This window comes from Furipterus horrens, unplaced genomic scaffold (genome assembly GCF_987537825.1).
Source record: "Furipterus horrens unplaced genomic scaffold, mFurHor1.1.pri manual_scaffold_9, whole genome shotgun sequence".
Lineage (NCBI taxonomy): Eukaryota > Metazoa > Chordata > Mammalia > Chiroptera > Furipteridae > Furipterus > Furipterus horrens.
This window is the reverse complement of record NW_028327179.1, coordinates 9,390,240-9,416,709: the sequence shown is the minus strand read 5'-3', so window position 1 is coordinate 9,416,709 and position 26,470 is coordinate 9,390,240. Positions and strand designations below refer to the sequence as shown.

At 59.9% G+C, this 26,470-nt stretch overlaps 1 protein-coding gene across 1 annotated transcript; it reads left to right on the top strand.

Annotated features, from left to right (window-relative positions):
- The first annotated feature begins 15,061 nt into the window (after positions 1-15,061).
- Positions 15,062-26,128, top strand: AQP1 (aquaporin 1 (Colton blood group)). Its single transcript, XM_090287050.1, has 4 exons — positions 15,062-15,532; positions 24,453-24,617; positions 24,873-24,953; positions 25,729-26,128. Exons 1-4 carry the CDS (start codon positions 15,143-15,145, stop codon positions 25,906-25,908), a joined length of 816 nt encoding a protein of 271 aa, XP_090143176.1. The 5' UTR covers positions 15,062-15,142; the 3' UTR covers positions 25,909-26,128.
- The last annotated feature ends 342 nt before the right edge of the window (positions 26,129-26,470 follow it).

The following is a 26,470-nucleotide window of genomic DNA, read 5'->3' as shown; positions in this document are numbered from 1 at the left end:
GAACAGGGCCTGGCCCTTCACAGGGACTCGCGGGGTGTTTGCTCTTGATATGTCCAGGGGGCTCGGGAAGGCTCCTCCGAGGTGGCAGCGTCTCTCCTGGGCCTGGACGGAGGGGCTGGGTTTTGACAAGTGGAGAACTGGGTGGAAGATGTTTGCAGGTGAGAGGAACGCTGACAGCCAAGAGACTGAACGTCCAGGTCTGCAGGTCTCATGGGGGGTGAGCCGAGAGTGGGGCCCCGAAGGGTTAGGTGAGGGGGCAGCCAGCAGGGGATGGCCTTAAGGTGGGCCGGGGGCTGGGACGTTTTCCCCAGACCTGAGGGCTGCTTAGAGTTCTGTCCCTGGCAGGGGCATGGTGTGGGGCAGAGGCAGGGGCACCCTAAGGGGCTCCTAGGTGCTCCCAGGGAAGGCAGTGTGAGTGACAGGTGAGGGGAGGATGGAGGTGACAGACGCTGATGATCTTTGCTCCCAGAGGCTCCGGAGACAAGTCCTCACGGGCCACCAAGCCCTTCTGGGATCCTGAAACTTGCAGGAGGCAATCAGGCTGCCAAGCTATTTTCAGGTATTTCTCCCACCCAGCAGAGGCCTCCCTACTCCCTAATCATGCCCTAATCCTCACGGGGCTGCGGGAGCTGTAACTACAAGGCAAAAATGCCAGGCATTTGCGATACGGAGATTGCTTAATGCAGGACAGAAGTGGGCGGGCGGGCGGGCGGGCGGGTGAGGGAGCAGGCCAGCTGCCCTGGGGGTCTGAGTGCCCGGTGATTGTGGCAACCCAAGGCTGGCTGTCCTCACCCCTCCTTTCATGCCATCCATGACTGATCATGGTGCTTCGTCTCACTGTCCTGCCCAGGTTCCCGTTAAATGCCATCCTGTGTCCTCGGGAAGTCACTGAAGGCCTTCCCTTCACAGATGGGGAGACAGAGAGCAATCCTTAGTTAAGAATCCTCCCAGGAAATTTCTTTTCCATCGGGCTCTCTCGGAGACCAGACCACCAGATGGTCTTGGGGCTAACGGGAATATGTCTGACATCTGATGGGGAAAGGATGTGTGTGTGTGGGGGGGTGGGGGGTGATGCCACCTGCCCCTCAATCCCCTCATCTCTCCTCCCACCCCACGCCACAGCAGCTGCTTCCCCAGAGGGCACCTTGCTGCCTGGAGCCTTTGCTAGCGCTGTGTGCTACCTGGTTCCTGCCCTTTGGCTCCCCTTGTTCATCTGTCAAATTCTGCCCACCCCCCAAGGCCTCTAGGAAGCCCTGCTTCATTACCCAGCTGAAAGTGTGGGCCCCCCAAGCCCAGATCCCACTTAGTGGGTGTTGGCCACCCCGCGACAGGTTTCCCTGTTACTGCAAGAACCTGTACACACACACACACACACACACACACACACACACCCCTTCCACCTGCTGTGTTTTCTGATCCCTGGGCCTGAGGCTCCTTGTCTTCCCATGTACCTGTCACTCCCCCTCTTTGAAGAAGCCCCTTCCTGCCCCACCTCCAGGCATAAAGTCTCGGTCGCTGGGTGTTGGGGGTGGGGAGGTCTCTGAACCGTTGATTCCGGGTGTGGTTTTGAGATTAAACCTGGCACCTTTCCTGTGGCCCCTGATAAGGGCAATCCTGGGCTCTTGTCCAGCTTCTCTGTTTTAAAGCCTGTTGACATCTGGGACGTTGGCAAAGTCCCGCTGCCTTCTGTGTGGGGCCCTCGGTGATAAGCACTCAGCTCCGTGGACCCTGCTGGTCGCCCTGTTCAGGTGCTCTCGGTGCATCACCCCTGGGCCCTGCCTCACCCCTCCCCTGTCCCAGCACAGGGACTGAACCTGAGCGGGTGCTATTAATAATTATGCCAGGACTATTGTGCAAACAGGCCGCACTGTGTATGGGAACTTAATCTGAGGAAGGATTGTTTTATTATTGATTGATCTCCTGACACCATTCTCCAAACTCCTGGGCTCAGATCCTTCTTAGAGTTTTTTGGAGGCATAGGGCTCGGAGGAGGGGAACCTGTAGAGGCTAGAGCAGTCAGGGAGGCTTCTTGGAGGAGGAGGGTTGAAGCTGGATCCTGAAGGAAACCCGGGGAGAAGGGGGGCCAGAGGCACCCTAGGCGGGGCAGGCAGGGGCAGAGCCTCCAGGGGGTGGCGGGACAGTTAAGGATATTAGGGCAGGATCCTGAAGAGCATTGCATGTCAGGGCAAGGAGCTCGAGCTGCCTCCTGTGAGCACTGGGGAGCCTTGGGGGGTTTCAGAGCAAGGCGGTGGTGGATCCAACTGTTTGAAAAGACTGATACTGCAACCGTGTGGAGGGGGATCTGAGGGAAGGTGCCAGCTTCTGGGCTGGAGCCACGGAGAGGGGGGCAGGTGGGACATACCTCAGCTGCAGTGATTCAGCCTGGGGAGCAAGGGGGGGCCCAGGGGCCTGGCGTCAGGCCCTCTCTCTGATCCCTGGCAGGCCGACCTCAGCCTTGCGCAGCCGGTCCCTCTGTCTGCTCCCCTCTCGGCGCTGGCGGTCGTAACTCTCCCGGGGACAGTCTTTGCAAAACATCCCTACCTCCTGATGAAGGCTTCCTCTGCCCCTGCCTTGGCACTTCATGAAGGAGGGGACCTCAATGCGAGGAAGTGCCCAGGCCTTTGTTCTGGCTCTGGGCACAGCTGGCTCCACTGCCCATTGTTTTCCATGCTGGTGGTGACCTTGGGCCAGCTGCACGGCACCCACGGGTTCCCTTGGGCCTGGCTACCTCCAAGTGCACATGGGAGACGGCCAGGCTGGCAGGGGGGCTCTCAGTCCCCCAGTGGCCTTGGGGAGGACTGCTGTGCCCCATCTGTGGTCTCAGAGTCTGGAAGCCCCGGCTCTGGCCATTTGGGGTGTCAGGGGGCATGAGGGATACTGCTCACCTCCTGAGGACCAGGCATCGCTCAGGCAGGAAAGCAGACAGAGGTGCCCCAGGCTCTCCTGGACCTGAAGGTAGAAGGCCCGAGTCTGTCCACACGCTTTCCTCTCTGGTTTTGGGGATCCTGGCTGCACGGGGTGTGCATGGTGAAGGGACCGGGGCAGCTTGGCAGAGTGGTTATGAGCTCACACCTGGAGTTTTCTATCTGGCTTTAGAGCTCAGCTCTAACTTCTCAGCTGTGGAACCTAAATTAAGTTACAAAACAAACAGACAAAAACAAAACCCCTCTGAGCATTAGCGCCCCTGCCTGTAGAATGGGAATAATCATAGCCGGTGCCTGTCAGTTGGTGTGAGGAGGAAGGGGCGGTGCTTGGACAGGGGCCAGCACCCAGTCTGCACCTCTGAGACAGATGCAGCCCGTTGTGCTGGGAGCTGGACGGGGAGGTGCAGGCGTTGGGGGGCACCTAACTTGCTGTGAAAAAGGACATGTGACCCCATGCAATGCCATGACACAGTGAGGCCAGCTGGACCTTAGCCATGTCACCTGACCCCTGCGATCAGTCCCTACCTTTCCTAGCCCACCCCCAATGGCAGTCCCTCCTGTCCTTTCCTCAGCTCTTGCCAGGTCCCAGAGCTGCTCCTGGAGAAATATCTTCCTTCTTGGTTGCCCCCAACGGGCCCTCCCCCTCTTCTGGGCTCTGGTCCCTTGTTTGTTAAATGAAGTGACTGGATCGGTGGGCTTATGCAGCTTCTCACCAGTGACCACCCCTGGGACAGAGACCCACAGCACAGTGGCCGGCACTGTGTGCAGCAAGCACCTCCCACGTCCAGATGGGGAAACTGAGACTCAGCCTAACTGCTCACCCGGGACCTACAGGCCAAGAGACGGCAGATGCCAAGTTCTTCCTGCTTGCTCCCTGACCTCCTGGAAACCCCTAAGCAGGGTGGCAAGAGGGTGGGGCTTCCTGGAACCCCTCCTCTCCTATCTCCCCTTATTTCCTCCTCATCACCAGCCCAGGCCGGAGACTTCAGGGCTCTGGGAATCTCTGTGAGTGTCCTGGTTTCTAGCCTAGGAGCTATTGTGTGGGGGCCCAGCCTTTCCTTCAATTCAGACTTCTCCCTGCGAGGAGCCCAGAGAGAAAGATGTGTCGGGTCCCCTGTCTGGCCCTGCCCAGAAGGAGGTCCAGTCAGCCAGGATGGGAGCAGTCATCCAATTCCAGCGGCCCCCGCACACCCCACTTCCTATTGCCCCTCAGCCGCCAACCGCTTTGGCAGTCACAGAAAACGCCAGGCGCCTTTTTCCTTCTTCCCTGAAAATGCAGACACACCTTGACGTTATTTGTCTAAGGATTTTCCATTTCCTTTTCTGGAAAGTCATCGGGGTCCCACGTGTCCGTTCTGTCACAAAGGAGGCTTGGAGCAGAGGGGGGGTCCCGGGCCCTGTCATCGGGAAGGAGTGAGTGAGGAAGGCGGAGTGCCCAGCACCTGGGTGACCCACCCTGTGCTCTGCCCTCCCTGGCCCCCTACAGGCTGGGCTGACCTCTTGGGTTGGGTCCGCCTTTCCTATGAACAAGCCTGTTAATACTAAAGCCCCTCCTTCTGGGAGAGTGAGTGTCTAAGGCTGTGTGGCATGAGGCTGGCCCAGTCTGTCCCCTCTTGTGTCCTGTCCATGGCTGTGCCCACAGTCACACTCAGAGGCCTAACTGCCCGCACTCCCCCATGGAACTCCCTGAGTGCAGAGCCTCTGCACTCCCAGTCTGGGTGCTCCCCGGGGCGGGCAGGGCCCTGGAGGGGAATCAGAGGTCCAGGCTGTGAAGATAGTCACACAGCAGGACATGGTGGGTGTGGGGCTGGCAAGTGGGCAGTGCACCATCCCATCTCCAGCAGCCCGTCTCTGAGGGTCTGAGCCAGCCGTGGAGAGGGGGGCATTGAGGAAACGCCCCACCCCCACTGTGGCTGGAAGCCTACCCCATCCCATCTTCTCTTCTGCTGGGACTTTCCTCTCCCCAAACCGCCCCCTTTCCTTTACATAAACAAATCTGTCTGCCATGTCCCCTCCTCCAGGAAGCCTTTCCTGATTACTGGGAAGAGGTGGGGCTTTTCCGCTGCCCACATATCCACCTCACCCCTTCCTGAGGCTCAGGCCTGGGCCCAGTTGCCTTCCCCTGAACACCCAGGGCCGCACGGTGGCCCATCAGAGCATCAGCCTTCTCTCTGTCATTAAGGGCACCAGCATGTGGTGGAAGAATGGTTTCTGATGGCCTTGGCCATGAGGCTGGCCCAAACTGGACACCAGGGGCACTGTGTTATATGCACTGTCACTCTGTTAGGGGTACATCCGACTGAAGTACCCAGGCTCAGTTCTTCTCAGAAAGGCCTGCGGTGGCCCTAAAACACAGCCTGCTTCTCACATCTGCTCATAGTACCTGCTCAATCAATCAATCCCCTGGCCAGAATCAAGAGCCTTCCCCCTGACAACAAGCTGCTGTCTCTGCTGTCGTAGAGTAAAGCTGGTTAATACTTCTTTCCCTTCTTACCGTGGCTTCCAGGAAGCTCAGGTGGAAAGCGATGCTCAATTGCAATCTCTCTCTGGCATCATGAGCAGCTTCCTCCCTCTCTGTGTTTTCATTTTAATTACATTGTGATTAGGTCATTTTTTAATTTAAAAAATTTTTTTCTAATCCAGCCCCTTGCTGCTCGAAGTCCTGAGACCAGCAGCATCAGTATCACCTGGGAGCTTGTTAGAAATGTGGATCCTCAGGCCACACCCCAGACAGAATCAGGATCTGCACTTAACAAGATCCTCAGGGGATTCGTGTTTATACTAGCATTTGAGAAGCACCGAGGGAGCCCTCAGGATAAAAAAAGGTAGTAAAATAAGACCTGTAATGAGTCTCCCCCTTCCCACCGTGATTGTCCTCTCTGCAGCTCTGCCCAAGCCTGACCCTACCCCCTAGCCCTGGCTTTGATCTGGGCCTTCAAGTCTGCTTTCTGGAAAGGCCTAGTCACTGAGGGGTGTGACATGGAGCTGTCCTGTATGCCCGTCTGTAGGGATGAGGCAGGTGGTGGGCCTGTGCCCCAGGACAGGGGATCCTTTATGAGCCAGCCATGTGTCCCCTCATAGACCAAGGCCATCCTCCTGTGGTGCTGGGCTCGTGGCCACTCCTGGAATAATGGGATTGTGCTGGTGTGATGGGGGCGGGCCTGGGCCCCCCACTGCCACCATGAGGAGGCAGGAGCACAGAGGGCTTGGGAGATCTGGGGATGGCCCACCTGAGAGGTGGCAGCCCCTGGAAAACGGGTCCTTGTGTTCATGCTTCTGCTCCAAAGCACCGTCCCTTAGGGTTTGGGGGTATGTGCTTGGTCTTCAGCCCCAAAGGGCAGCACTGGGAAAGGTGGCAGCGTCGCTGGGAAGTGACATGTAAGTAGCCGGCTCTCTCTTCAACTGAGCTGTCCCATGATGAGAAGGTAAGGGGTCCCAGTGTGGGAGATACTCACACAGGGAATCACAGACCTCTGGAAGGGATAGTGTCATGGAGATTCCTGGGTCTGATGATGTGCAATTATAGGCAGCCTCTGAGATTCTATCATTCAAAGTGCTGCCTCCCCCAGGAAGGCCTCTATGACTTCTCCTCCCTTTACTGATCACAACCTTCCCCCCAGCTTAAAACCTCGTCTGCGCATTTCTATAAACGCCTTGTATTTGTCTGGGATCCCCTAGGTCCCTAAGGGCCTAGGTCTCTTCCTCTTCCCACTTGTCCTGGAACTGGTGGATAGGTTGAGCCAGAGATGCAGGCAGGCAGCTGATCGAGGCCTTGCGGGTCCCTCTTTCCCAGCTGGCTCTGAAAATGGCCACTTCCAAGGCTTCTGGCTCTCAAAGATAGAGTGCTTGGGGAAAGGCCTCTCATCTGCCCCTAGGCTGCTGCCAGCACTGTGTTCGTTCTCTCTCAGGCCAGGGCAGAGGCAAGGTCAATGTGAGTTCCAGGTACTGCAGCCCCAACCCCTCCAGTCCAGCGATGTCAGCCCCAGGGCGGGGTGGGGGTGGGTGCAGGGAAGAACCCAGGGAAGTCCTACCTTGCTTCTGCAACAAGTCCTTCCTGCCTCTCTGCTGGCGGGGGGTGGGGGTAGTTGAGACCAGCTCACTGTGTGCTCACAGCATCCACACGTTTACCTTTGTGCAGGAGGGTCTTCTTGACTTGAAAACCCTCCCTTCCTAGTGCTCTAACACCCTGGGAGTTCAGAGGCTCTCAGCCCTGGTGACGGCAGGGCCCTGGAGGGGGTGCCGCGGGGTCTGTGAGTTGACGTCCCTGGGGCAGTGGGTGTAGCGGTAGAACAGCAGCACAAAGCCGGAGGTGTGTGTGCTGGGGTGAGGCTGCTGCTGCTGGGGGCAGGGCTGCCTGGGCCTGGCGGGGCACAGGGGCCCGGGGCGGGGGGCCATGTCATCATTTTCTCATTAGGCATGACAGCGATCCGCCTTTGTGACATGATCTTGCTGGCCCTGTGGTCTCCAGGAATGTTGGCTTTACATGAATAGACTCTCCAGACCGAACCGCAGAGGGAGGGGTCTCTAGTGGATGCGGACAAGGGCGGGTCCTGCCCACCCTCCCTCTCGCCCTCCTGGACGCACTCCCACCAGCCCCAGCACACAGCACCACCGCGTCCTAGGAGGCCGAGGAGTGAAAGAGGGTGGTCCTGTAGGTGGCCCTGTGTGTCCCTGCTCCATGGGTGCCTAGCACACCCCCCTAACACTGGCTGGTGGGCTGGCAGATGGCTCGTTCTCTGCACCTTTGCAAACGGTCCTGGGCTGCCCCGCGCACTGAGCCTGCTGCCTCCTGCTTACAATCAGAAAGCTGGGCCAGTCCTGGTCCCCATCGTCCCCACCCAAAGCCCGGGGTGAGGAGGGCAGTCCCATCTGGGGATGAAGGGCGACGAGGCTCAGGTGGCAGCAGCCAGGAGTACTCAGAAGTGCCAGAGAGGCTGTGCAGAGGCCCCGGGCCCAGGGGGCAGGCAGCACACCCAACAGGAGGTTTAGGGGGTGCAGGGGTTTGTGGCCATGATATGTGTGTGTTATTACTCGGTGTGCTCGCATGCACATGTACATGTGAGGCTGTGCATGCACCTGTATATGTTGGGGTGTGTGCACACGTGTTTGCATGTATGTGCACGCACATGCACATGCATGCAATGATATGCTATATTGGCAATCAATGTGTGCATTGCATGTATTATATATAATGTATGCACTGTCCACACCCATGTGTGTGTGTGTGCCTTGCCATGTGTGTATGTGCACATGCATGCATGCAAGCCTTCGCACTGTCAGGGGAGGCGGCGAGGGAGGGGACAACCAGGCCTATACTGTGGTACTCTGGCCATGTGTGACTTCACAAGAGCAGGTAAGAGGGACGGAGGACTTGTCATCAGGGAGGAGAGGGTTGGGGACACCACTCAGCCCAGGAACACACCGTTCATGCTGGAAGGGCCAGTGTGGGCACAGCTGGAGCTGGGTGTGCCCCTGTCCAGCCCTGCCCTGTGCATGGCCATCGCTCCAGCCATCACAGCGGTGGCAACTGTGCTGGTGGTCAGGGCCATGTGACAACTTTCATTTTGCTTTGGTGGGCCTCTTCCTCCACAAAAAATTACTAAGAACTAGATTTTGTGACTGGGTTGGTTTAAACATGAATATATGAGTCCTGGTGGGGAGCTGTGAGGACAGCCACTGTCACAGTGAAAGAGGGACTTCTCTGAAGCTCTGGTGCCTGCCAGCATCTGAGCAGCCCGCTGCGGGCCTGGGAGGGAGCATGAGGCTGCCCTGGGGGTGGGGGAGCACCTGCTCCCACAGGAAAAGCCCCGTGGAGCAGCCAGCTTGTCCCAACAGCAAGGCTCAGAGGAGGCCGGGACAACCCCCACATGGCTGATGGGCCAAGGTGTGGCTGGAGCAGGGTCCAGCAGCCATGGTTGCTCTTAGGGGGAGCCAGAGCCAAGAAAGTCATGGTGAGAAGTCCGAGGTGGTCAGCCCCGCAGGAGGGCGAGGAGGCCAGGCAGCTGGAGGGCAGCGGGTACTCCCGCACGGCAAACACTTCACGCTCGCTCTGGGCCCTGCGCCGGAGGTGAGGAGTGGCGTAGAATGGGGCAGGGGGCACAGGAAACCCCAGAAGGTGAGCAGGGTGCCAAGAACCATGGGGTGGAGGCTTCAGGGACAGCCTCTACTGGCTCAGGCCCTCCTGGGAGGCCCGGAAAGGTCAGGTTTGGGGAGCCCAGGGGAGTAGAAGGCAGGTTCCCCGGGATACTTTCTGGCTTGTCCGGGGCCTCTTGGTTCCTGGTCAAGGAGGGCACTTCATTGAGTCCTTGCTAAAGTCCTAGGAGGAGGTGGCCTGTGGTCACCAGAGAACAGAGGAGAGAGAGACCGGTGTGGCTGGCAGATCTGGCCTCAGCAGGTGACCCAGAGACCTGGATCCCAGACCTGCCCCCACCCTAACTCCCTCAAGGACCCTGAGCATGTCACCACGTCACCTCGCCTCTCTGAGCCTCCGTTTCCCGGCGTAAGATCTGATGCGACCTGACCCCCTTCTCCCGGTGTGATATGTGTGATCTAACAAGGCAAAGACAAGAGGTTTGCTTGGGCCCAGGGTAGGAGGGGCCAGGGGCTTGGGGAATAGAGCGAGGAGCTATGTGGCAGCCAGGCCAGGGGACAGGGGAATTTTGGTGTGTGTGCCCAGTGTGAGGAAGTGATCCCAAACCACCTACATGATGACAGCTTCCCTTCCAGGGACATGCAGCACAGGGGCGAATTCCAGGCACAGCGCCCTGTTCTGCCCGCCCCCACCACCCACCCTACCCCCAGCCCCCAAGGGTTTCACTGGTAGCCCAGCGCAAAGGCCACCACAAGCATTTTCTGGAAGTGAGAGATACCGCCTTTCCAGCCCAGTGTCATCCTGGCCCGAGGGCCGGGCTGGCGAAGTTCACTGGCTCTGGAGGACCTCCTCTGTCCACGCCGAGTGGGGCGGGCCGGGGGCAGCCCTGTGCTCTCGAAGGGGCCCCATTCAGCCCCGGGAGCCTGGCCTGACCGTGGAGTCTGTGGACATGCTGTGTCATACCCTCCCAGACCCTGGCTGGCCTTGGCCAGGTTTTTCCAGTCCACTCTCTCCGGCTCCTTTTCTGTGGCATCAAGTGGGGGGTGGTTGCTGGAGAGCTGGAAAATCCTGCTTTCCAGAAGTAGGTCTGACATGGTCCCTCCCCTCCATCCCCCTTGATAAGCCCCTATATTGCTCAGGGCAGGTGGGGGTCGGGGTGAGAGCAGCAGGAGGAGTGAATGGGAGGCAGGGGCTTAGAAAATGACCAAATTGTTCCTCCGCCAGTGAGCACCGGTGGCCCACTAAATCCGGTTTTGATTTAAGGGGGATCATGTGACGCCTACATGGCCAGGAGTGATCTGTTACACACAGGGAGGAATTCACATGCTTCAAGAGGTGGGCGCTGCGTCCTGGGGGGGAGTCAGGTAGTCCGAGAGCAGGTGCCTCCCGGATCTTCCCCCACCATGTCCAGCCCTGTGCGTGCTCTGCTGCGGGCACTGCCTCACCCCGCAGGGCCGTGAGGGGCAGCCCAGGCTGGGTGAGCTCACGCCCAGAACCGTGGGTGCCACCGTGGAGGGGCGTATCAGGGGAGGCTGGTGCAGGGGGCAAGGAGGAGGGAGAGTGTGCATGCCAACATCCAGGGACAGTGAGCCTGGTGGACTTGAAAAGGGGTGGGGTGGCGAGTGGCCAGCCTTGAGGACTGGGCTGAGGAGTTCAAGGGGACAGCCTGCATTCTTCTTGGTCTCTGTGCTTGTGCTCTGGGCCTGGGGCCCTCCTCTGCTCCCCTGGGAGGGGGTGGCCGTGCCCCCCGGGAAGGCGGGGTCCATGCCACTGTAAAGTCCCTGCTTTGAGCTGTGCCTCCCGTAGGGCCGGGAGGGAGACAAGCCCCATGAGAGCAGCCAGGAGCCAGGGCCCGCAGGTCCAAGATCAAGGTTGGGGAGGGTGGCAGTGAACGCCCCACTGAGCAGCAGAGCTGGGGGGCAGCGGCCGGCTTCTCTGGGAGGGGCGCTCTGATGGCGCAGCCCTCTCCCCTCACCCCTCACACTGTCCCGCCTTCCCACCCTCCACCAGGGCTCTCTGCCTCAATTCAGAGACGCCCGAGTGGTTCTGGAAAACCATCCGAGCCGCTGGTCAGTGGGCAGTGCCCCAACAGTCATGGCCAGTCGGCTGTCTGAGCCCCCTCCTGCCGTGGACTCCCTCTTCCTGGCGTGCGTCCTGGAGGCAGTGAAGTCTCTGTGTCCCACAGCCCAGTCTGAAGATGGAAGCCCCTGCCTGGCCCCAAGGGAGGGTCCAATTCTACTGCCCCGTGAGCCACAGAAGCTCCTGGCTAAGAGAGCGACGAACTGTGGCCACATCCGTGGGCGCCTTCTCCCACATAGCCCAAGATCCCGGTCCTTAGCCAGCATCTGAGGCTCTGTGCACCCATCTCTGGGCAAAGCCTGAGGTTCTCCCACTGGGACCTGGTGGGGACAGAGCCCAGAATGTCCTGGGAACGGCTCTGGTTGGAATTTGGGGCTTGCCGGGCACGTCAGGAATAAGGCACATCTGGAAAAGCATTTGTCGAGAGCGTTGCTCTAGCAGGGCCAGCCGGTGCCCTCAAGCCTGCGTGGCCCCACCCAGGGCTCAGGAGCTGGGGTGAGGGGCAGTCCCCCCTTATTTAGTCTGGCTCAGGTCCATGGGTTCTAGAGGCTGGGTCTTTGCCACTGTCCCTGGGTGGGACGTGGAGCTGGCCGAATCAGGCCACGCTGGAGGAGGAGCTGGGGCGGAGGCCGGGCCCAGCCCAGAGCCTGAGCTTCCAGGCTAGTGGGTCTGCTGGGGTGCCTCTGGCCTCTGCCAGCTTCTCTGCGGGCCATTGTCTGAGGGCCCACTCTGAGCCCCACCTTCCTCCCCATCCAGCCCCTGCTGTATGCTAATTATTCAGCCCTTGTCCTTGCTCCTGGGGATTCCATCTGGTAACCAGGTCCTTCCCAACAGGCTGGCAGAGAACCAGACTTGGGCTCTGGAATTAGGGGGTCCTCAGTTCCAATCCAATCTCTGCCATTCCCTGTCAAATCACTTAGCACCCAACCCTCCCTGGACTATGGTGAAGACAGGCCATCGGCTAGATGCTGTTTCCATTCTTCTTTCCTTCCCTGGTGGGCTCAGATTTGTGGGAGACCAGTGAGAAGGAGATGGAAGGGTTTGGGGCCTTCCTAGGTCTAGGGCTCCCCTAGGGAATCTTCCTCCTTTCCATTTGAAACAGTCAGGCCATGACCACAGAGGCCCCTTTGCATTATGGGAGACGGCAGGTGAATAAGGTGGGCTGGAGATGTCAGTGCCTTCGTCCAAGGGAACGAAGCATAATGGTGGCACTTAAGGCAGAAACCATGTTGGCATGGGGAAGAGGGTGGGAGACGCAGGCGGTGGCTGGGGTGTTGCCTGAGGACCCTCATATATCATCCTGATATTGGTGGGTGCCTAATTTGCCTGGGCAAAAGTGCTTTGCCTATAATATGACCCCAGGGTCCCCTGTTTCCTACCCTGCTCCCGCAGGACATGGACCTCTGCCAAGCACACACACGTGTGTCCTCCATAGTCACATGTGTGCCCTCCAGGGTGTCTGCAGAGAGCCTGCCGGCTCCCTCACTAGAATGCAAGCCTCAGGAGGTCAGGAGCTGGGCTGTCTGGTCCATCGCCATCTCCCAATACCCAGGACCACGCAGGGCACATGACAGGCTCTCTGGTAGGTCCCAGGTGACTCTCACCCTCATGCGCGGTGGCACATCATGTGTCCTCAGCTGCACAGATCCTGACCTGGCCCATGGACACTGTCACAGAGCCCAGGACATGCACGGGCCCCTGAGGCTCCTGGGTCTATCTCTGCTGTGCTGTGCCTGAGCCCCAGCCTGAGTCCAGGGCCCCTGCGGACCAGGCGCCTGCTCTTCCCTGCCACCTTCAAGCCCCACCCTGGCTGGGACCCAGAGCCTGCCAGCATCAGAACTCATCCCTGCACCGATCAGAGGGCAGGGACAGGTGTGGCCCTGTCGGGACCTGAAAGCTGAGAGGGAAGGAGGAGGACGGAGGGCATGTCCCTTCGAGGACATTGAAGAGAGGCAGTCCTGCTCTGGAAGACCCTGGCTGCAGGGCACCCCAGCCCTGCCCCCGGGTCTGGTCTGAGGGGAACAGGGCCGTTCTCCAAAGCCTGGGTGTGGGGGAATCTCAGGCCTGTGGAGGGAGCCCTGGGGCCAGGGAGCAGGGCGAGAGGGAGCTTCCCAGGCTGCGGAGAGCTGAGCCAGCGCCAAGGCTGACGGATGTGGAGGAGGTTCTGGAAGTGGCCCCAGTGGGGCTGGCTCTCTCCCTCTCAGATGGTTAATAAGGCACCGATTACCTCTGACCTCGGCTGCTGGGTCTCTCTGAGCAGGCAGGACCCACTGGCCACCACGCTGACTCCTGCCTCATGTCCACCATCCTGAACTGCAGGTGCTTACGTGTATTGGGATAGACCGAGCATCCCACCCCACCTCACCCAGTGGGCCTCCACTCTGGTGACCCCTGGTGGCTCATTGCTGGGGCCAGGGTGGCCCTGGTGTGCACTGTGGCTGGGCAGGAGGGTGGCCAGGGGTGGGGGCCTGGACAGGAGGTGCAAGACCCACTTGCTCATCCCTGCCCTGGCCCTGGTACATGCAGAGCTCAGAGAAAGGCCTTCCCCTCCCCGAGGCCTGTTTCCCACGTGTGAATGGGGAGAAGCCAACACTCACATGCAGGGCTGTGGTGGGGCAGGCAGGAGGAGGGTGGCGTGGCCAGGGAGGGCCCCTGTCTCCTGGGCCTGGCCTCCCTGCTCGGGCTCCGCCTGGCTCCTCCTTCCACACACTAACGGGCAGCAGGCGGCAGACTGGGCCCTGGGTTCCCCACCAGCCTCGGGGCCTAGGAATCCAGGGTCTTGCTCAGTTCATTGGCTGCCATTGGGCCTCTGCTCGGGGCTGCCCAGGACCCGGCTGGGCTGCCGCAAGGTCTGCATCTCTTCCTCCCCTCCCTTGCTGGGGGCGGAGCTTGTCCGGTTCTTCCCCTACCTTCCCACTCCTCACCCATCTTCCCCTTTTCGCTTCTGGCTCTGGGTCCAGCCGGGTGTCCCCTCTTTTAGCTGGTCTCACCCTCTGTGCATCCTCCTTTTTCTTTCTCAGCGCTGGCCTGTGTCACTGTCTTGGCCTGGGGACCCCTGTCTTCCATGCCCATTCTTGTGATGACACTACTTCCCTCCTACCCCGTCTGTCCCCCTCCCTGCCGGTCCGCGTCCCCACCCCTTCCCTTCCCAGTCGGTGAGTGTCCTCCCGTCCTCTCTCTCCCCTGTCCCTCCTGGCCGTCCAGCTCCAGGTTGGGCTGTCATGCCTCTGTTTCCTCAGTGGTTCTGCCAGTGTGACCGCCTTTGAGGAGGAAGACCTACACAGCCCTTGTCTTTCCCCACCAGTCCCTGAACCATTGATTCGAATTCCTCCAGAAACTTGAGGCCACCCAGAGCGAGGGCTTCCCAAAATCCCACCGCGCTCAGGCCTACCCTTGGCCACAGAGTGGAAGGGGTCCACAGATAAGCTCTCTGTGACTCCTGCTGGCTCCATGTCCCCATCGACCGAGGCCTGGCCAGTGTGCGTGGGGGCTCTGGGACATCCCTGAAGTGACATCCAGTGGCAGTCCAGACTGCCCCTCTGGATCCCTGGACCCATGGACTCCAGACTAACCAGGGAGGGCAATGTCCACCCGCCAAACCCAGCCCGCCCACCCCACCCCATCTGGAGTGCCTGGCTCTGTCCTTGGGCACCCCCTAAGCTTTGCACACAGGGCAGGGACACCTGGATTTCTCTGTCTCCCTGAGTGGGGCCAACTTAGAGGAATTTCCGAAAGCCTATTGGAGCAGTGGCTGCCTTCTGCCTGCCTCCTCTGGCTGGGCTGGGCTGAAGGCGGAGGGAGGGAGGGGGGAGAGGAGGAAGGGAAAAAAGTTGGCAGGCCAACAGCAGAACTGTGTCTGCATCCATCGCTGAGAGGAGGCCCGTGCGGTGTGGGGCGGGCCAGCAGCAAGGAGAGGCCTTCCTCTCTTTGTGCTCCCCCCCACCCCTCCCCGCAGGGGCCCTATAAATAGGCCCAGCCCGGGCTGTGGCTCAGCTCTCAGAGGGAGTCCAGCACCAGGCAGCGGTCTCCAGCCTAGCCCCCTGCCAGCATGGCCAGCGAGTTCAAGAAGAAGCTCTTCTGGAGGGCAGTGGTGGCCGAGTTTCTGGCCATGACTCTCTTCATCTTCATCAGCATCGGTACCGCCCTGGGCTTCAATTACCCGGTGAAGAACAACCAGACGTCCGGCGGGGTCCAGGACAATGTGAAGGTGTCACTGGCCTTCGGGCTGAGCATCGCCACACTGGCCCAGAGCGTGGGCCATATCAGCGGTGCCCACCTCAACCCGGCCGTCACCCTGGGGCTGCTGCTCAGCTGCCAGATCAGCATCTTCCGGGCCATCATGTACATCATCGCCCAGTGCGTGGGGGCCATCGTCGCCACCGCCATCCTCTCGGGCATCACCTCGTCCCTGCCTGACAACTCGCTGGGCCTCAATGGGGTGAGTGGGGCGGTGAGGCGGCACCAGTCTCCTCCTGCGCCCATTGTACAGATAGGGACACTGAGGAACAGAGAGGACAGGAGATTGCTGGGGGTTCTGTGGTGGTGGGGGTGGGAGGTGCTGGAACGCGGCTCCGTGGAGTCTGTGTTCTGCCTGGCACTGCGGGAGGTGAGACCCAGAGAATAACAGGCTTGCCCATATCCCCCGAGGGCATCTGTGATGGGGGCTAAAGCCCCAGAGGCAGTGCCGTTCGGGCCAGCAAGTCCTCACCTCTCACCTGTAGTTTCTGGCTTCTCTCAGTTCCCTCCTCCTGCAGCCCAGACCCTGGGGAAGCTCTAATCCTACCCCTGGCCCCTAAACCAGGTGCCTGGCAGACAGGTCTGCAAGTGTGTGGGCAGGACTCCTGCGTGTGGGGGGCCCAGTGACCTCCAGGGAGCCCCCACATTCACACAGGTCCCCAAACAAACTGCCTTCAAGGAAAAATCCCCTCCTGCTCCTCGGGCCCCAGGAATCAGACACGTCCTGGGCTGTTTGCAGGTGGTTTTCCTGGATTACAGTGTGTACCAGGGCGGGACACTTGCCTCCCGTCTGGGCTGCACTCAGGGTCGCTGGGCACGGGAAGGTGGGACACGTGTGTTTGTGTGTGTGAACGGGCGATGCACATGGGCGCCAGCGTGGGTCTGCGCCTCCCGTGACTCCCCGGGGGCGTCTGTTGCTGTAAGCGCGCCTTCGAGCGTGTTCGTGCTGCCGTGTGAGCCTGCATGGGGGTGAGCGGGTCCCCGCCTGTCCCTACTCTCCTGGCTTGAATGGGGCCTGGGCTGGGGGCACAAACGATAAGCAGATGTTGGTAACTGGGTGGCAGCTGCTGAAAAGAATTCCTCGCGCGCCGCTTAGCACAGCTAATTGGCCGTTGGCCGCCGTTGCCTGCTGTCCCAGACCCAGGCTTTTCCAGACCTCGAGCCAAGTGCACACTCAGACCTGGCTTGGGCCACAGCAGGGGGAGATCTGGCCTGAGAGGCTGAAGAAGGCTTGAAGGATGTCACAGAGCACCTGAGGGGGTGCCAGGGAGGGAGAGAGACCAAGGAGCAGAGGGGAGGAATCGGGACTGGAGAGCAGAGGCTGGCAGGGCCCTGGGCAGGGCAGGTGGGTGTGGGGACAGTGAGGGAGCTTCCCAGCCAAAGTTCAGGTCCTGGCGCGGGGAGGTCCCCTGCCATGGGGGGATTAGCACGTCTTGTGTCACAGTGACACCTCACCCAGCCCTCCGCGGAGGTCACCGCTGCTCAGCCCCAGATTAAAGATTAGCCCCGCAGGCTGGAGTTTAGACTTTAGTCGGGGAAGACTCGCCGTGGTGGGTGTAAGGGCCACATCCCGCCCGGCCTCAGTCTCTCCAGTGGAGACAGAGCCAGGCGACCTCAGGGAGTGCCCTCCGGGTAAGGTCAGGTTCACATTGGAGCTCAGCTGGGCATGAGGGGCTGTGGAGAAGGTCCTGGGGCGGGGGGCCCTATGTCTCCCCAGGCTTTCAGCGCCCCCTTGACCCTCCCTCTGCAGCCAAAGGCAGGACAGGCCTCTGCTGACACACTCGGTCCTCTCCCGACAGGGGCATCCCAGCCCGAGCAGGTGTACCTTCTGTGCCGTCCTGATCTGGCCACGCCCTGTCTCTTCCCCTCTTTGGGCTCCATGTTCCAGTCACCCCAATACCTAGGCTGGGCAGGTTGCAGATGGGGAGAAGAAAGGACCAGCCTAGTTTGGGGGCCAGCCCTGTGCTGGGGGGCAGGTCCTTGTTCCCTTGGAGCTGAGGACCCTGAGGCCCCACAAGGGGACCCAGGTGTCTTGGTAGCTCTTGGCCATACCCATACTTTGAGCAAGCTCACCTTGTGGGCTTGAGTTTATCACCCTCCCCAGCGGGTTTGGATAAGAGGCCCCAGAGGGACCATGCTGACCATAAGTGCACCGAGCACTGTTGGGGGCGCCCAGGCACTGCTCTGTCCATGTGATGCAAGTCTGACAGCCAGACGCAGAGTGTCCCCCACCCGCCAAGGGCTCCTGTCAGACACTGAACCCTCAGGGCCTCAAAAGGGACAGAGACCAGGCTACCCAGCAGGTGCCTTACTCTCTCCTCTAGGCCCTGGGGGCGGCTCCCCTTGGGCCCCGGGCCCCACCCTGAACCAAGCCTGCATGGAGCCCATCGTTGGCATGGAGATTTCCAAGGAAAATAGGGACAGATGCAGCAGGAAGTGGTTGGTGTGAGTCAAGGGGTGTCCCCCAGGGCCCCGGCGGGGAGAACTTTCTCCTCACTGAGTCAGGCCTCAGGGTACGCCCTGGAGAGATCATGGGCCTCTGACAAGCCCGCAGAATTCCTGGCTGGTTCTAAGAGCCAAACCCCAGTTTCAGCCAAGGTGAGAAGCTCAGGGGCCGGGTTGGTGTCCCAGCTTGCTCCTGCCAGAGCTCAGCCACTGGCACCCTGTGGAGCTTCATGCAAGTGACCTTGCCTGTGTGGCCCTAGTTTCCATCTATGAAATGGGGACACAGTGGGGCGTGGCTAGGCTCTGCGCTGTGGAAGCTGCTTGTCTGTGAACCCAGAAGTCCTGACCGGTCCCTGTTCTTGTGACTCTACCCCTCTCTGCTCTCTCACCCAGGCTCCCTGCACATGGGGCCTGGGCTGCTGCAGGCTTAGGGCAGGCTGAGGCAGCTGGTTCCCTTCCCCGGGAAGCCTGCAGTCTGGGCGAGATAAGCCCTGTGCACAGCTGCCCTCGATATGCGGCAGGAGGCAGGTGTGATAAGAGGTGTCAGGGTGGCCAGGGAACTTCTGACCTTAAGGGGAGGTGAGGGCCAGGAAGGCTTCAGGGAGGAGGTGCCACATGAGGCCGAATGCAGAGACTGCTAGGGAAGGACTTTTCAGGCACAGACTAGGGATCAGTGGGAGGTCACGGCCTGGGACTTGTGGGCTGTGGCCAGACTGGGGTCATGCTGGGAGGTGGGGATCCTGGAGGATGATGAGGGCTCCAGATCCAGGCCAGTGTCTGTGTCCTAGAGGGAACTAGATTCCTGGCTGTCCCAGAGCCTGTGAATTCAGCCCCTAAGGAGGCTCAGGCAGAGAACAGACCTCTCCTTTTGGGGGATCTTGTCTCAGCCCTGCCGATTCTGGGCCTGACTGCCTGTACTTGCTGCATCAGAGGCCTGACCTCAGCCCTAAACTTGCCCCTTCCTCAGTTTCCTGGGCCTCAGTTCACCAATCACAGAGTGGGAGGGTCCCGGGCCACCACTTCATCCAGGATTGGGGACCACTCCTGCCTCCTCCAGAGTTGGGGGTGGGCTGGGGCAAGGGAAGCCAGAATTTCCCAAGGACCCTGTCCAGCCAGGCCTGCCCAGGGAGGGGGCTGGGGCTGGGGCTGGGTGGTGCCACTGCTGGGACCTATAATTACTGGTTCCAGGCAGGACCAGATGGGGGGAGGGCCCACAGAGAGGCAGGACCTTTGCGGTGGAGACTCCCTCTCCACGGAAACTTCTGAGGCTGTTTACCCCGTTAGAGCAGCCCCTGATCTGCCTGCCTCCACACCTGGCTCTCACGGGGCTCGCCTCGGGGAAGGCCCAGGGAAGGGGCGCCGCTCTGAGCGGGGTGCCTTGGTCTGAGGGGCTCACTGAGGCCACAGTGCCCCTGTCCCGCCTAGACGCAATAGCCTCATAGGCCTCCCCAACCTGAGCTCCAGCCTGGACAGTGCTCCCCACCCTCTCTTGAGGGCCCCACCCAGAGGGTGTTCCTTCAGCATCCACCCAGTGGAGCTCTCCCCGGGCAGCTCAGACATGCCACCCGCCACCCGCCTCTTGGGGACTGGCTCAGGAATCCTTTCCTGGGGGCACAGGAAGCCCTCCATTCTTACAGGTGGAGCCTCCCTGGGGGTCAGTCTTGGTGCCCGCCCTTGGGAAGAACCCATGGCTGGGGTTGAGCATGCACACCTGCGGCTGTGGGCAGGACAATGCTGTCCTGGCCAGGGTCCCCTCAGCCACGACCTATCCCTAGGAACCAGAGGGACTCCTTGCCTACAGTGCTGCCCTGTGAGGTAAGCACACCCTGAGGCTGAAAACCCCAACTCAAAAGATGGGAGAAGAGCCCGGAAACTGAGCAGTTCCTTTGAGTGTCTGAAATCCAACGCCAGGGCTGCTATCCGCTCAGAGTAAGAAAGGAATTTTTTTTCAATTGGGAAGAGGCTGCCTCCAAGCCAGTGAGCTCCCCATAAAGAAGGGTGTGCAAGGAGAATCCGTGGGACAGCCAGCTGCTCTGGGGCACGTGGCCATGCGCAATGAAGCAGGTTGGTGGGTGGCAGGGCATGTAACAGGCTGGGTACCGTGTGCAGACAGCAGTTCAGACGGCCCAGCGGGAGGGGGAGGGGACCCCCTCTCGGGTTTCTGGATGCTGACTGGGAGGGTGGCCGTGGGTCTGGGAGGCAGGGGTCCACATCTGCAAGGGAGGAATCTTAGAGACTCTCTGGGCTAGACTCAGAGCCAAGGCCCCCATTCTCCGAATTAGACATGTTTAAGCTCACACTCACCCACCAGTATGTATGGCATGGGGGCACACACACGGGGCTGTGGGGCAAGCCTCAGGTCTGGGGGCTTCCACTCAGGCCTTGGGGGCCCAGGAGGGTGGCGTGGGGGCTCCTTGTTGGAGCCTCTTCCTTCCCCTGGTGGCAGGGCAGGGGCTGCCTGGGAGTGAGGAAAGGAGGGAGGGAGGCAGGAGGAAGCCATTGCTTTGTGTATTGTTTCTTGTCAGGAAGAAGAAAAATGGCTTCTGGGAGCAAATAAATGGCTTTTGAGACCTGCTCTCTCTCACTTCAGGGGCCTCCTTCCCATCTCCTACCCCCTCCCCAGCCAGCAGCGGCACCTTTGTGTGGGTGTATGACACCCAGGCACACACATGGTGACACACTCAGAAGTGCCAGCACGGCCGTCCAGGGCTGCCTGCTGCACAGAGACTGCCCCCCATGCCCAGAGCCCAGGGAGAGCCAGGACGCTCGTGGTTGGGGTTCTCGGAGTGAGCCAGACGCACAGGCCCGTGCGCAGCCGGTTTGTCGGAATGGCGCACGTGGGCTGAAAAGGAGTGTATGCTCTCAAATTAGGGGGTGCAGAGTTTTACATGTTTTCCTTAAACCAAGCCTCTTAGTCATGTGGTTCCAATCCTCCCCATCTGTGTGATTTATCTTTTGAATGCTTTATTCCATCAGTTTCTAAGAGAGGGACATTACAGTCTCCCTCTGGCTGCGGCTTATCCATATTCTTGAAATTCTGTCAATTTTTGCATCATTTATTTTTAGGCTATATTTTTTCATGCATAAAGGTTGAGAGTGTTTCTAGCTTTGGGGCAAGCTTGCCACTTAATTATTGGGTAATATATCTCTTGATGAAAAAGAAAAGGAGAGTCACACCTGGCCACATATAGACACCATATGTGGATACTGCAGGCACAGACCTACAAAGACACACAAGTGCACAAAACTGTGGGTACCCAGAGGCATGTGCACACATGAATGCCCACTGAGGGGTGACACAGGGACCCTTCAAGGCCCCCCACTGTGAGTGCTGAGTCTTGGAGGCAGTGGGTGGGCAGGGCAGGTCTCACTCTCTCCCATTCCCTGTTCTTCAAGAGAAGATGCTCAGAGCCTCAGGCAGGCCTGGCTCCGGAGGCCCCCAAGGGTGGGGCACCAGGGTACCCAGGCCAAGCGGGGTGCCGTGGGACTTGGAAGTTACCTTGGTCAGTCTGCTCATGGGCAGCAAAGAGGGTTTAAGTGTTTTTTCTTGTTGTTGTTGTTGTTTTGCCTGAAGAGGTCAGGCCTGTGCCACTCTGGAGCCAGGATACCCTGGCAGCTAAAGAGCCATCTTCTGCCAGCTCCCCAGTCCAAGCTGGGAACAGCCAGGTCCCTTGGCTGGGCCTGTGGGTAGCCAGAGACTTGGCCCGTGCATGGGAGGCACAGGCCCCAGGGCAAGGATCCTGGAGGCTTCACTGTCTCCCCCCTGAGCCTCAGCCTCCTCACCTACCATCTCACTGAGCCCCTATACCTGCTGCCCCGCAAGGACCGCAGAGACTAATGACTGCCCTATGGTCTCCCAGCTAGAAAGCAAGTAAACCATCCCTGGGTCCAGAGAGCTTTCCTGGATCCAGGCTGCCTCCCGAAGGGGCGGCAGGCAGTTCCTGGTAATTAGCATCCTCCACCACTTTGGTAACCACACGGCAAGTGTCCATCCCAAGGTCTGGTCAGGGAGATGGGAAGATCTCTCCGCCCTGTCCTCACCAGGCTCTCAGGCCAGGCAGGTTGAGCACCCCCATAGGAAGCAGGGGGGTTGCTTCTCTACAAGAGCTTCAGTGGTTCTGTGAGGGCATGGGGGCAGAGGGTAATAGCAGAAGCTAATCCCAGCCAGGCACCTGGGAAGGCTTCTTGGAGCTGGTGGGGTCTGAATGCGCCGGGAGAGTTGTTGTCAGCGGGCTTGGTATGCAAGCTTGTGTCTTTCAGGTGCTTTTGGTTAAACATGTGGATTATTCCGTTGTTTATACGTGCAGTTGCAAAACTGATGCTTACTTTTTTTGGCGGCCTTCCTCAGTGAGATATCAGACCTGGTCTGGGCAAAACTACCTGGGGAGGTGCAAATGTATGTTCTTTTTTCAATAACAAGTGACCACAACTGCGAGTGGCCCTCCTATTAATTGTTTCAAATTTAATGGGTTGTAAAGAGTAACATCTGTTCTGAGTTTTTCCCTGCTCTTTTCTGGACATCAAGTTTCAATGGACCTTTAACTACCCCTTCCAATTCTGAATTGTCACATTTTCCCAGATGTAAATAACACCAGGGCATTGGCAGTCCAAGTCCAAGGAGAGGTAATCAGTAGACAGTGAAGAAATCAGGGGAGGCTTCCTGATGGTGGTGGCAGTAATGGGTTTTAGAAGAGGAAGGTTCCTGGGCAGTCAGGAAGGGAAATCCTGGAGATGGCCCAATCCTGTGGAACAAGAGTGCTGGGCATGGCACAAGCTCCAGCCCTCCGCCCCTGCTCACTTGGCATGAAAAGCAGTGCCTTTGGGGAGCAGGGCCTGGGATGCTCAGACCTGTAGTAAGAATTGGCGGGGCAGGGTGGAGGGGCCGAGATGAGCTCATCAAGGCCACACTTGTGAGAGGGGTGGGTGGGGGTGAGGGAGTATGAAGCCAGGAGCCACTTAGAGCAATGGCTCCATTAATCTGCATGGAAGGGCTGGTTTCAGGACCCACGCCAGCTAGCAATTAGGCTGGCCCTGGAGAGCAGATGAGAGGCAGGGGGAGGAGCCCTGAGCTTCTCCCCTCATGCTCAGACGCGGAGGGTGGTGGCAGGTATGAGTGTCACGGGCATTGGTACAAGCAGCCAGCCACACCAGGCCTGCATCCCCAGAGCCTGTTTCAGCGCCTGGCAGGCCTCACTCCTATCTCCACACCCCTGCGCAGCAGGGCCCCTCCCCTCGGCCTGTCCCTCCATCCTGGGGTAAGATAAAAAAGAACCAGAACAAAGCCACAGCTCTTCTGATCCCTCTTGCCCCTGCGCCCTTTTCCAATGCCCTGGGACAGCCCAATTGCCTTTGATCTATTTCATTGGTGGGGAAACTGAGGGCCAGAGAAGGCCAGGGCCATGGGCGAATTGGAGTGCCGGGGCCTGAGCATCTGGGGTGGGGAAAGTGGGCGTGGCCCAGAGGGCTGGATGCGCTGAGGCCCAGGGGCCTGAGTCACCTCGCTGTGACCCAGGGCTGCAGACAAAGGCGGGAAGAGAATTGTTCTCGTAAGACGCCCTCACCGTGAGGCTGAAAAAACTTCTGCAGGGTGGAGGGGTGCCCCCACCTAGGATTTTGCAAAATGCTTGATTACCTTGGAGACACCCTCCTACCTTCAGGAGTAGACCTCACGTTTCTGCTTATTTGGACACACCTGCCCGGGGGAAGGCAGCCTAGGCAGTCACATCTGGGCATCTCTGTGAGTGGGCCTGGGCTGATGTGCCCCAGCTCCCGTGTGTGGGCACAGGTGGCCCTTGGGACCTCCACGTGGAGAGGCACAGGGGCTCCCTGGGAGGGGTCTTCCTGGTGCAGCTGCGCGGGGTTGGGGGGACTCTGGTAACTTCGCAGTGGCTCCTATCCCCTTCCTTTTCCATGAGTCATGTTACTAAAAGTGGTCCAGGAGCAAGGGACAGCAGGCGGTGGTGGTGGGGCCTGTGTGGCCAGAGAGAGGGAGGGGGCCGGGCCAGGAGGGAGAGGGAGGTGGCAGCCAGGGAGGGCCCTGGCCAAGAAGAAATAGGAGAGAGACTGGATGGGGAAAGACAGACAGAGGTGGGGAAGGAACCAAGGCTGGGGCAGCAAGGGAGACAGGCACGGAGGGGAGAGGGACAGAGGGCCTGGGCCAACTAACTGAGGGGGACCCCAGCCTTGAGAGTTTTTGATGCAGCCAGGGATGGGGTAGAATGTTCTGGACTTCGGAGATAAAAAGCAATGTCTGCAGCCAGGCCATCCCACCCATTTATTTCTCTCCTGTGACTGTCCCTGAGTGTCCCTGACCATCTGCTCCCATGCCTGGGCCTTGCCCCTCACCTGTGGCCTGGGTCCCCACCGGCTCTGGACTAGATGCAGCTGATGCAGAAATGCTCCCCCACCCCCGCCCACCTCCAACCCCACGCCAGGCCTCTCCGGCCTCTGGGCAGAGCATCACGAGGTCTAGGCAGGTACCAGGGGCCCAGCTGGTGCTTCCTCAACAGGTATGACAGGGGACAGGTCCTGATGTCTACCACCAGCTGTGTGTGCCTGGGCAGGGCCTCATGCGCATGCTCTGAGGGCACCGAGGGTCTGGCCCTTGGTGCTGGGGGGCCCCAACACAGTCCCCATCTGCCCTGCTCACCTGGCCCCACTGTTCTTGTCCCCTCCAGCTGGCCTCTGGCGTGAACTCGGGCCAGGGCCTGGGCATTGAGATCATCGCCACCCTGCAGCTGGTGCTGTGCGTGCTGGCCACTACCGACCGGAGGCGCCGTGACCTTGGGGGCTCGGCCCCTCTTGCCATAGGCCTCTCTGTGGCCCTGGGACATCTGTTGGCGGTGAGTAGGGGGCCTTCCCGGGATGGGGGGCAGGGGTGGAGAGGGCAGGGCCAGGCAGGGGCTGTCAGGGTGCTCTGTCATGGGCAGTGGAAGGGACCCCCCAACTGGGCTCATTCCATGGGGGACAATTAGCTCTTTGGGCCTGGGGCAGGGAGTCAGGTCCTGCCCATGACAGGGAGGCCCAGGGACCTCCTGACCATCTTCCTGGCACCCCCCTTCTCTCTCTGCCCTCCCTCTGCTCCCTTCCCTTCGCAGATTGACTATACTGGCTGCAGTATTAACCCTGCTCGGTCCTTCGGCTCAGCAGTGATCAGTCACAACTTCAAGGACCACTGGGTAAGGATAGAAGGGCTGCCGGTGGAGGTGGGCGGGAGGCTTTGGTGCCCATGCTCCTATCGTCTGGCATCTGCCATCACAGAGGCTCTGGGAGGCAGCCAGGAACTCGGGACCTGACCTGAGAAGAAGGGGCTGGCGGGGCCAGGCCTGGAACAGCGTGGGCTGGGCGTCCTTTCCCAGCTCAGACCTACCTCAGGTCAACCCAGCAGCACTGCTGAGAGCGAGGCCTGAATCTGGGCTCTGCCCCTTCCCAGATGAGCATGAACTTGGGCAGGCTGCTGGCCCCTCTCCGTGCCCATTCCCCGAGCTGTGAAGGTGGGGTGGGTGGCAGCAACCTACTTCCCAGGCTGCTGGGAGGGCAGTCCGCCTCACCACCTGTAAGCTGAGTGCAGGATGGAGTCATCACTCCATGGATTTAGCTGCTCTTCTTTGTGGTGTTTCTGTTCCAGGTCAGCCCTTTACCAAACTAGACTCTCTGTGGCCTTCCAGAGCCGGGGCAGGGCAGTGGGCACCCTCAAGAAGGGGCTGGCTGGTCTGACCGTGGCCGGCATGCTGAGCTGGGCCACACAGAGCCTAGCAGTCTCAGCTTGGGCCAGTGGTGGGGAGGCCCTGGAATCAGGATGATGGGGTGCAACACTGCCCGTCTCCATCCCAGCCCCAGGCGGGAGAGACCCCATTTAGCAGGGTGGTGGGCCGGTGGGCTCAGGGAGAGTGTCTCAGCGGACCCTTGAAGGCGGGGCCAGACAGCCTCTGAGCACGCCTGCTCTGTTCCTAGATTTTCTGGGTGGGACCCTTCATCGGGGCCGCCCTGGCTGTGCTCATCTATGACTTCATCCTGGCCCCGCGTAGCAGCGACCTCACAGACCGCCTGAAGGTGTGCACCAGCGGCCAGGTGGAGGAGTACGACCTGGATGGTGACGACCTCAACTCCAGGGTGGAGATGAAGCCCAAATAGAGGGGCCTGGCCCGGGCATCCACGTGGGGGGCAGGGCTGGGGCGGGCGGCGGGCGGGAGGGGTGAAATCTGTATTGTAGACACTCTGACAAGCTGGCCAAAGTCGCTCCCCACAGGTCCGGGGGACTTGCGCGGCCAAGCCTGATTTGGGGCTGTTGCTGTCACTTTCTTTCTCTTTCTCTCTTTCCTGTCCTCGGGGCTTCCTGGAGACCGAGACTTAATACTCACCCACTGCCTTGAAGTCACCGAGGAGGTGGAAGAGAGGGACCCACTTTGCCAAGTTGCCCCCTCAGAGTGTGACAGGAGGTGTGCCAGAAAGTCCCCCTCCTCCCAACGCAGCTCACCAACCCACCTGCCGCGGGGTGCCCGGAGCCCCACTATCAGTTTTGTGCCTCCGGGAGTGGCCCTTTCTTGTACCGTGCAGTTTGCCCCCTAGGGTGCGTTGAGACCGCAGGAGGGCCCATGTTAGGAGCAAGGGTGACGAGGTTGATCTGCACAGTTTGGTTTGCTTCCAGGGCCCTCCTTTGGATGTACTGCAAAACCTTGGGTGGTCCCTATCTTGG